The 11,480-nt window shown below is 36.0% G+C and overlaps 1 protein-coding gene across 1 annotated transcript; it reads left to right on the top strand.

Moving 5' to 3' along the window:
* Positions 1-7,624: 7,624 nt before the first annotated feature.
* On the top strand, positions 7,625-11,199 carry LOC145764576 (phosphatidylinositol 4,5-bisphosphate 3-kinase catalytic subunit alpha isoform-like). Its single transcript, XM_082576202.1, has one exon. It carries the CDS (start codon positions 7,625-7,627, stop codon positions 10,805-10,807), a length of 3,183 nt encoding a protein of 1,060 aa, XP_082432328.1. The 3' UTR covers positions 10,808-11,199.
* Positions 11,200-11,480: the final 281 nt, after the last annotated feature.

Here is an 11,480-nt window from a genome sequence, read left to right as displayed (position 1 = left end):
TGGCGCAGTAACTCATAAACGTTACAACTAAAAGATGCCTAGCAAACAGGGCGTGATGAACTTAATTGCATTATGATTCGGAAAATAAAATTAAACTGCCACCACCACTGAATTGCTGCCATAACTTTCAAGAAAAAGGAATCCGTGGTGAACTAATTGCAGGGGTTCTAGGTTTTTTATTGAAATGTACAGAGGTGGGCAAAAAGTAGCGCTTCTCCCGCTACCGCTACTTTGGAAAAAAAGTAGCGCCGCTACTGCAGACATTATTCCAACTAAAAAGTAGCGCCGCTACTGCTACTTTTACCAAAAAAGTAGCAGGAGAGGCGCTACTTTTTGCCCACCTCTAGAAATGTATAATAACTAGGGCCATTTTTATATGACCTTAAAAAATCAATAATATGACTTTATTTTTTGGAAAATATGACTTTATATGACTTTATGTGAAAATCTTTATTTTTGCATGCGAACAACGTCACTCACGGAACTAAAGAGCAAAACATACGCAACATAACAGTAATACACATCCATTTTTATTTTAAACCACTGTTGTAGTACAGTTTCATGTAGTGTGGAATGTTAGAGTCTTTGAAGTTACGATTTGGACGTAAAAATGACTTTAGTAAGGAAAATGAGCGCTCCACAGACGCTGATGTGGGTTGACACTTCTGCAGTTTTGCATAAAGCGCTGGTGAAATGTCTTGTCTTTGTAGCTCCATAATTTGTTTCACATCGTTTTTGTCTAATCGCTTCTTAATGTAATTTTTGAGCTCAAGCGGATCTTTTCCGAAATCAAGGGCATTTAGATCAGCATGGGCCTCTTTGATGGTGTACGTACAACTTTCCATTTTGAGTATTAAGTTGACCTCAATGTGTGACCTCATAAAATATAGGTCTGTGACTATAAGTGTTATGTAGGCTAATCCTACAGTTTGCCTTCGTTCAATCAGAAATTGCCTTACTTTCTTAGTGCTTAATTGCTTCACCGCTTAAATTGGTATTTTTTATTTAAAGTATACAACGGTATGACTTTATAACTCAAAAATATGACTATATAACTTAAAAAGCTGATTTATGACCTAACCAGGAAAATATGACTTTATATGACTTCATAACTTTCTTAATATACATCATAGGGATGCGGTTTTTGCATTAAAATTGATTTCACGACTTACTGATGCATAGAAAAAAATATGACTTTAATGACTTTAAATGGCCCTAATAATAACCCTTGATGACAGCAGAACCTGCTGCTGGCGTAATTACGCGCCGATGACACAGAGGTAGCAAAATGACTCTCGGTTTTATTCTTAAGTTTGAATCATAGAATTTAAAACAACAATTTTTGAAATTCCAAAACAAAACTTCGTTCCTAAACTTTTCATCAAATTTTTAAATTCATTAACTTTTCATCAAATTTCTCAAAGTTTATGAACAGATCTTTCATTTCTTCCCACATTAAAGACACCACAGACTTTCTTTCGTATTTAAATCAAATCAAATCTATACCTACAGGATCATTGCTTGTCACACTAATGAAGCCACACTTGTGTGGCGAAAGCTCTGTATTTAAATAAACCGATTCTTCTGATTTGGTGTGATATTGTTTACTTTATTTAAAACAATTTTTGAATTGGCATTTTTTTTAAATGAATAAATTTTAAATTTGGAAATAAAAGAGGGTTTAAAACTTGTTTCTGTGGAGGTATATAGCCTACAGCGCTTTAAATTAAAAGAAAGGCAAGTAATTACGTAATTTAAAATTCGGAAATTTCAACAATATGTTGACGATTGTAGAACAACAAGGGTGAATTCATGGTAAGATTTCGTCATAAAGGTAAACTCCGGAGATTTTGAATAGTTGTAACTTGACTCAGCAACTTAAAACTGACGCTATTTCAAAAGTTATTGTTGATGAAATCACCGATTTGACGTCATAATGTAAGGCTTTGCTAAAATAAAGAATGAAAGCCAACAATTTGTTTGTTTGTTTATCTTTATCCTGCATTGCGGGAAAGCGGACTTGAGCGCTATGCATCGGTGTACGCCTTCCGACATACACCTGACCCACGCTGCAGCCAACGGCAATGTCTGTTTCCGGTTATCTACTCTAGTTATGACTTAAATTTGGTACTACCCATTACTCGAAATCGATCACTGGGTAGAGGCAATTACCGTGAAGTTTCTTGCCCAGAGAAACAACAGCAGGTACGCGTGGCTGGAGTCGAACATGCAGGCTCTCGACTGCGAACCCAACGCCCTAACCACTCGGCCACTGCTGCCGAACAATTGCTATTGAATAGAATCACTGGTGAAAGCTGCAGTGGATTATTGGGTAGAAAACGATTTATTAATATTCTTGCTGATAACACGTGGGTTTTTTAAAGAACTCAAATACTATAGGACAACGACAATAGGCTAAGACGCAAGGAAATATAAAAAAAGCCGCAGGAGCTACACCAAACATAGCAAAGGTCTGGAAAAAGGGAAGACGTTTGAAAGTATGATTGTGTTTTTTTTTCTGGATATTTTTCAGTATTTGTTTTTTTTATCATGGCGACCTGGCAACTCACCTCTCAACAAACAAAATACTTCTGCTACAAACATTTCCCTTTTCAAATTAAAATGAAAGCGACGAAAAAGTGAGGTGAGAATTCAGCTTGTGATGAAATTTGTTTATTTGGGATAATCTGACTGCAAAACTTGTGAATGAGGAAATGCTGAAAACAAAATTCCTGCTCGCCATCTGAACAAACAGCAATTGTGGTTCTAAGCAAAAATCTTCCTGCTTTATGTCTTGAAACTTTATTATGGAAATCTTTATACTCTTTATTTGACATTGTTTGCTTTATAAAACGCTGAAGAGCAAGAGATTCTGCGATGGATACAGTGCTATATAAACATGAACATTATTATACTCTGACAGAGAAAGCGTTTTTGGACGCTTACCTTAACCATCAGTCCATCAACTTATTGACTGCAGAGTATTTGAGATTAAATTCATAACGATTAAACGTTATACCGGTAATTAGATAATATACCGTACTTAGACTTAAGTAAAGTTAGTTTGGGGTCTTATAACTTACGGTACTGTATTTATTAATTAGGGTTGTTATAGTCTAATTTTTCATTGTCAAAATAATACTTTTTATAAAACAATTCATTTAAAACTGGCGATGAAAACAAAAACAGCTCTTAGTTTGGATGGTATTTCCACTAAAACTGTTAAAATAGTTAAATGTGTCATTATTCCTGTCCTGGTCAAATTATTCAACAAATGCATTGCTCAAGAAGTTTATCCAGACTGTCTAAAACTATCAAAAATCACTTCCGTACCAGTACCAAAACACCCTCATCCAAAACCTTCAACTGATTTTCAACCAATTTCTTTGCTTTCAAAATTTTCTAAAATCTTTGACAAAATTCTGTATCTATCAAAGAATTGATAAATTTCTCAATAAACATAACATTTTATCTACCTGTCAGCATGGTTTTAATAGTAATGATTCCATTTTACTGGCCACAACGAGAATACAGACGAAATCGGTTAATAGTATACTGCTTAAATGTATCAATTGTTTATTTGAATCAAAACCTGAAATCCCAAACCAAATCCAATCTGATGTTAAGTAAAAACATCGGTTAAGCACATACCGCTTAAAAGAATAATAGAGAAATAAAACAAAGTAACTTCAGCGGGTTTAACATGATGTATTACATACACAAATATAACATAATTAAAATAAACTCAAACGTTTTCGACACGTACATGTGTCCTCATCAGGAATTACATATCTGCTATTGCAGATATGTAATTCCTGATGAGGACACATGTAATGCTGGCTGGAACATACAGCATAGTGTTATGTAACACAGAACTAGTAAACTCTTTATTAAAGTTTAACCAGAATTGTAAACAGTTGTAGGAAGCATCAGTTGTAATGTGCGTTGCAACCTAGTCAGCACAGACATCTTTCCAACAATTACGCCCGTTCACAATAAACCTTTTTTTTAGTAAATTGGTTAAACAAATCAATCTTATAATCATATCAAAACGTCTGGCAAATAGGTGATTCGATTAACCGATTTCGTCTGTATAATAATATATGATGAATTTTTATCTGCCATAGATCAAAAGGAAGTTACATGCTCAATTTTAGTAGATTTAAGCAAAGCCTTTGATAATAGGGGTCATAAATCTTTACAAAGTAAACTTTACAATTATAGCTTTTGGAGTAAAGTTCTGAATCTTTTAAATTCCTACTTACCATATCTAACAGACTACAATGTATTACAATATTTGGAAATATATCTGCCTTTAAATAAGTGCCTCTCAAATACAGTGTCCCTCAAGGTTTGTTTTGGGCCCATTACTCTTTACATTATATGTAAATGTCTTACCTAATGAAACAAATTTTAAAACAACATTATTTGCTGATGACACCAATTTATATATGACAGATAAAGACTTAATTAGCCTTCAATCAAAAGTAAATGAAGAAATAAAACTTGTTGATATTTGGATGAGACAAAATAAGCTGTCAATTAACTAGGCTATTGAAAAACTGCATACACAATAATATGTATAAAATCTTTCAAAGCCAAACCGTTTCAATTCTTAATGGTAATACAATTCAAGTTGATCGATGATGTAACAGATCGATGTGGACTCGTGGAGGCAGGGTATGAAGGCGATTGCGGCACTTGGAGGTGAATCCAGCCGCCCTCGGTAACAGGGACATCACCGGATTAAAACTAGACTGCTACTACTCAATTCAACAGGCAGTTTCAATTAAATATCTTGGTGTTACCTTGACAACAAGCTATCATGGAAAGCTTAGTTAACTAGTCTTTGCACTAAGCTAAATAAAACTTATGGAATTTTATATAAGCTCAGACACTTAGTACATTGCACGTCGTTTATGTCGCTTTTTTTTCAATCCTATTTAAAAATACTCTTTAAGAAATTAGTGTAGGGTAGGGCTTACCAATATATTTTACATCCCATAGATATAATTCAAAATAAAGCTCTTGGAGCCTGTTTATTTTACCTCAGTCAAACACCGGTGAATTTATTATGTTAAATTTAATATTCCCAAGCTTTATGACCTAATAGAAATTGAGTATGCTAATTTCAAGCACAACTATAAAAGTAAACTTCTACCTGATTGCTTCAGTACCTTACTTATTTTAATGATTTAAATAATATTAGTAATCATAATACTCGCCACAAAACAAAATCTAAATATTTCTTACCTAGAACTAACAATAACTCCCAAAAAAAAAAATGCTACAGTACTTGGAGCATAAAATAAGCCCCAGGCATGGAATAAGTTTCTTTCAAAAATCAAATGTTTTTTTTCCCCTTTCATTTAAAAAGTAGTATCAAACATATCTGGTTGTTACTCTTGCTAAATGCAACTCTGTTGTTTTCAGTGGAGGTTTTGGGTTTGGTTTTTGTGTGTTATGTTTTTATTATGTCTGTTACGATATGTTCATATAGAATTTGTAAGTGGTTGGCTTTTGTGTATCAACGGGTGCAACCTAGTTCATACCCTCAGTTCGTACCCTGAAAAGATCGAGAGAAAAAATAAAAAAAAAACGAAGTCGCTGAGCGCAGTTTAATAGCACAAAGCCGAAGTCGCTGATCAGAGTTTCCGCAAACAACTCGAAGGTTAGGGCTAGCGAAAACTGCGGAAAAATATTTGCGGAAACTTCAATCAACAAGGGTTAGGGTTAGAGAGCATAGATTACTCGATGGTTAGAGTTGGGGTAAGTGGAAACTGCGGTTAGCGGAAACTGCGATCAGCGAGGGTTAGGGTTAGAGCATAGATTACTCTATGGTTAGAGTTAGGGTAAAGGTTAGTGGAAACTACGGAAAAATGTTTGCGGAAACTGCGATCAGCGAGGGTTAGGGTTAGAGCATAGATTACTCTAAGGTAAGGGTTAGCGGAAACTGCGGTTAGCGGAAACTACGGAAATATGTTTGCGGAAACTGCGATCAGTTAGGGTTAGAGCATAGATTAGTCTATGGTCAGGGTTAGCGGAAAGTGCAGCCAGTTAGGGTTAGCGGAAACTGCAATCAGCGACTTCCGCTTTTTTTTAATTTTTTCTCTTGATCTTTTCAGGGTACGAACTGAGGGTACAAACTAGGTTGCATCTCAAACTGCGACCAGCGAGGGTTAGGGTTAGCGGAAACTGCAATCAGCGACTTCCGCTTTTTTTAAAAAATTTTCTCTTGATCTTTTCAGGGTACGAACTGAGGGTACAAACTGTTCAGGGTACGAACTAGGTTGCATCCTGTATCAACCACCACATTGCGATTGTAACCTTATTCAATGTTTCTTTATTTTCTTTTGTGTTTAACTTTTCACTATAATTTTCATTGTTACCTTTTTTGTAAAATACTGATGAGGTGGAAGTTGACTTGGTGACCTTGTAAGGTCTTCAGCTTCTTCTCTCATTTCACTATGTATTGTAATGTACCAATGTATTGTGATATATTGAGAAAAAAATAAACCAGTGATTCTCAAACAAATGTTGTGTCAGTAAAAAGCATATGCTGTTTGCTTACTCGCCTGAATAATTCAGAAATGGTTGATTAAAACATGTTGTTGTGAGCCTGTGGGGACAAGGATCTATTCTTTTACCCCCCCCCCCCCCCAGATTCACAATGGAAGGCTACTAGAGAGCAGCCAGTCTTGTGTTTCATCATCCAAGACATGCAAATCGTCCACTCCATTAGGTGGCTTGAAGATAATGCAATCGTTGATGATGTGGTCTGCGGTTTGTTCTTCGGCACGACATTCACAAGTAGAGGAACCAGCCATTCTCCATTGGTGCATGGTTGAGCAGAAAAGCGCGACGACCGTACAGAGACGGTTGAAGTGTACCCACGCCTTTTTGTAGGGTCAGTCAAGCTGGTGGGACGTGTGTCGGTATCAGGATAAGCAAATGGAGTCTGGTGATGCTTGACTTCCATTGAGAGTTTCATTCATGGTACACCCGTCCCAATTAGCCGCAGAGATGTTTTGTTCATTGGTCAGAAGTTCAGCGGTTGGCACAAATAGGTGGCTTGATTTCAGTTGTGATCTTGGCATGGAGAAGATAGTTGGGCTCCAATATCTGTCAACCGAAAGACAGAGTGGCTTTTTTGCAATGAAGCTCAGCCACTTGGATGTCAGCAAGGATAGGAAGACTGTTCAATGGTGTGGGTCACTGTGTACAGAGCGCTGTCGATGTTGTGACAGTAATTCAAAAGTATTATATAATGTTTCATATCATGAAAAAATGAACTAGTTAAGTAAGCAAGGTTACATCAACTACAGTACAATGTTTCATAATTGGCTATGTTATATATTATGCTTCTATGTTTGCTTCATGTTAACTATATTATTATATATGCTTTATTTACACTTCTTTTATGTGTACTTACTCAAATACTCATGTTGCACTGCTGTACTATGCCATTTTTCTTTTGGCAGAATCTATATTTACCATATGTTGTAAATATAATAGACGTTTTTTATGTTCAGATTCCAGTTCTTTATGATAATGTGATAGTTTTTCATTTTTATTATCTTCTTGAAGGCTGCAAAGCACTTCAACTGTGGTGCTAAAGTCAACCATGACATCATCAAGTTGCCATTCCTCAGCATCTGGTGAATTATGGGGTTTTCCCTTGATGCCAAGTAATATTACTGTTGATGTTCTGCTACCAAATGGCATTTTTGTTTGCGTGGACACTACAAGAGAATGTTCACTCATTGATTTGAAAAGACAAGTATGGTCTTTAGCAAAAGATTTGCCTTTGTTTAATATCTTAATGGAACAGAGTACTTATATTTTTGTTGGAGTGACTAAAGATGCCACCATTGAAGAATTTTATGATGAACAATGTCGTCTTTGTGACATGCATTTGTTTCAACCAATTCTTAAATTAGAGGAAGCCAAAGGAAATCGTGAAGAAAAAATTTTAAACCGTAACATTTCACAAGTAATTGGGGTGCCTGTCGATGACTTGACTAGAGCCAAAAATCCTGAAGTAGAAGAATTTCATAGAAACATAAATGCTTTGTGTAAAAATTTAGTTGAAAGACGAAATAGAAGCAATGAGTCTCTCGCTATTATTGCACATTCATATCCTCCTCGTCTGGAACCAACTGCTAAATTACCACGTCATCAAACTGAAAACCTTTTTAATAAAAATTTTGTTGTCATTCGTGTGTGGGTTGTTCAAGAAAATTCTTTTCAAACTCATGCTTCTGTAAAGGTTGCTTTTGATACAAGGCCCTTTGCCATAATCAAAGAAGTAATGAAGAAAAAGTGCTTTTCAATTGTTACCCAGCAGTCAACGTCACAGTCAGAGCTGTATGCACAGTACATTTTAAAAGTCTGTGGAATTAATGAGTACTTAGTTGGAGATTTTCCCATCTGCCAATATAAGTACATACGTCAGTGTGTAAACCGTGATGAACTTCCAAATCTCATGTTGCAAGATGTTGATTGTGTGTTGAAGGACACCCCTCCATTTGCACCATACATAGAGCCAAAAATTGGCAGATACAAATCTGATTTAAATACAAAAATTCCCAAATCCATGCCTTCATTTGCCATCAACCATCACTTTAAGTTTCGTGTCAACTCTGGAAGCTATTTGAATGTTGTTGAAAATTTGTATGTTCTGGCCAATGTGTTTCATGGAATGAAGCCTCTGTGCTTTGCTCAAAAGACAGTTGATCTTGGTGGTTCCACAGCTCCAAAATGGAATGAGTGGTTAGATTTTAACATATCTGTTCGTGACATACCATGTGGTGCAAAGATTTGTCTCTCTGTTTGTAGTGTGAGAAAGAAAAAAGATGAAACTTGTGCACTGGCCTGGGCAAATTTGCCATTGTATGATTTTAGAGGATGTCTTTTGCAAGGTAAATACAATGTCCATCTCTGGCATCCTCCATGCCACATGGAAGGGTTGTTTCATCCAATTGGTATGAGTGGGTCTAACCCCTGCAAAGAAACACCTTGTCTTGAACTAGAATTCGAGTCATTCAGCTCAAATATTCAATATGTTGGAGAATCTTCGAATGCACTTGATTCAGGAGATTACGTTGAAACAGATGCATTTGCAATTTCTAATGCACACAACAGGAGTATGTTTACCAATGTCAACGAAGAAGCAGAGTTTGAATGTGCGTCACAGCTAATCAATCCTATCATAACATTAGACCCACTTGCTCAGTTACCAATCAATAAAAAACAAATGTTGTGGCAAAATAGAAAGCATTGTATGAAGATTCCTGAATCTCTCCCCAAACTTTTGCAGTCAGTAGAATGGGAAAATAGAGAATGTGTCGAGGAAATGTATCGGATGCTTAAAACTTGGAAGTATTTGAGTCCTGAGATAGCATTGGAATTGTTGGATAGCAAATATCCAGACCCCGTGGTGAGACGGTTTGCAACAACTTGTCTGGAAAAGGGTCTTAATGATGACGGTCTGTTAAGTTACTTGCTACAGTTGGTAACGGCATTAAAGTTTGAGTCTTACTTGGATAATTCTCTGGTGCGATTTTTGCTTTCCAAAGCAATCAACAATTTGAAGATCGGCCATTTTCTTTTTTGGCACCTAAAATCAGAAATGCATGATGTGCAGGTGTCTTTTCGATTTGGTTTAATCCTTGAAGCTTATTGTCGTACATGTGGGGCATACTTAGACCAACTACTGAGACAAACTGAAATCGTTGAGAAATTGATCAATGTTCATACAATACTACAGAAAGAAGACACATTATCACAAAAAACTTTGCGAGAACATCTTCTAAAGCCAGATTATGTTGAGGTATTGAAGAACAATACAAGTCCACTCAATCCTGCTTGCAAGCTTGGCTCGCTGGAAACTAAAATGAGTGAAGTTAAACCCTCAGCAAAGCGGCCAATCATACTTCAATGGCACAATGCCGATCCATTATCCAATCATTTTCAACCCTTTCACAGCATTTTGTTCAAGAATGGAGACGACTTGAGACAGGACATGCTGACCCTTCAAATCCTTCGTGTAATGGATGATATTTGGCAAAATGATGAATTGGATTTGTCAATTTCTCCTTACATTTGCATTTCAATGGGACAAAATGTAGGAATGATAGAACTTGTTCAAAATGCTGAAACCATCATGACCATTCAAAAAAAAGGTGGCGTTGTTAGGTCCCTCCAGTTAAAAAACAGCACTTTGCATCAGTGGCTTAAAGATAACAATGTGGAAGAAAAGCAATATCAGAAAGCGATTTCTAACTTTACCAGATCCTGTGCTGGCTATTCAGTTGCGACACTGGTTCTAGGCATTGTAGATCGACACAACGACAACATAATGATCAAGAAGAACGGCCAAATGTTTCATATTGATTTTGGTCACTTTTTAAATCATAAAAAAAAGAAATATGGCATTTGTAGAAATCGAGTACCTTTTGTGTTACCTGGTGATTTTATTAGGGTTATTTGCCGTGGCTCTACATCTGACTTTGGTAAATCTACTGATTATAAAAACTTTGAAGATCTCTGCTGTCAAGCATACATGTCAATACGCAAAAAAGCGGGGGTCATCATTAATTTGCTTTCAATGATGCTGGGTGCTGGCCTGCCAGAGCTATCTAATTTCGAAGACATTGAATATGTACGCACTTCACTTGCTGTTGAGAAATCTGAAGAGGACGCCTTGCAATATTTTAAGACTTGCATGGCTGTCGCTCAAAACAAACAATGGACTACCAAAGTTGATTGGGTATGCCATGCTGTTCGACAGAGTGTACGAAAATAATGGTCTTTCAGGTACCCATTTGCTTGTCTTGTTAACTGTGAATTGTTTTTTAACCATACGGTCTTGACGGAATCGTATTGACAATAATCGGTTCTCATTAATCAGTATGGTGCATTGGACAATAGTTGCCAATACCGATTTCATGCACGTTTTACAGTTACACAATCAAGCATTCTATCTGCTGTCAACATGCGTTAATCTTGTCATGCTTTTTCAATTGCAATCTTTAAATTTATTGGCATTTTTTGTAATTTTAAAATTACTTGTCGACTTTTAGTTTTTGAAAATATTGGCGTAATGTCGTAACCATGTGTGCTTGTGTGTAGAAAAGGGGTTGCTTTCATTAGTTTTTTTATTTCTTAGTTTGTATTTGGACTGTTTAGTTTTCATCACAACCAAAATTCATTTTCTATATGTGATTCTGTAACAACGGTGTTCATAACGTGGAGTGACAGATTCACAATGTTGTAAAATTCATTTTGTAATTATCATTTTTTATATATTTTTTTCAGTTTCTGTGCAATTTTTCTTTATTGTGTTCCGTTTATGTTGCTATGACTTTTTACGTTCATTAGTTTTGTTGTTAACAACGTAACTTGATAGTGCTCTTTTAAAATAACGGGAATTGATTACAGTGCTGCAGCCGCTGCATATCAAACTTGGTTATTTTATC

This window comes from Aplidium turbinatum, chromosome 2 (assembly GCF_918807975.1).
Source record: "Aplidium turbinatum chromosome 2, kaAplTurb1.1, whole genome shotgun sequence".
Taxonomy (NCBI): domain Eukaryota; kingdom Metazoa; phylum Chordata; class Ascidiacea; order Aplousobranchia; family Polyclinidae; genus Aplidium; species Aplidium turbinatum.
This window is presented reverse-complemented; position numbering and strand designations above follow the sequence as displayed.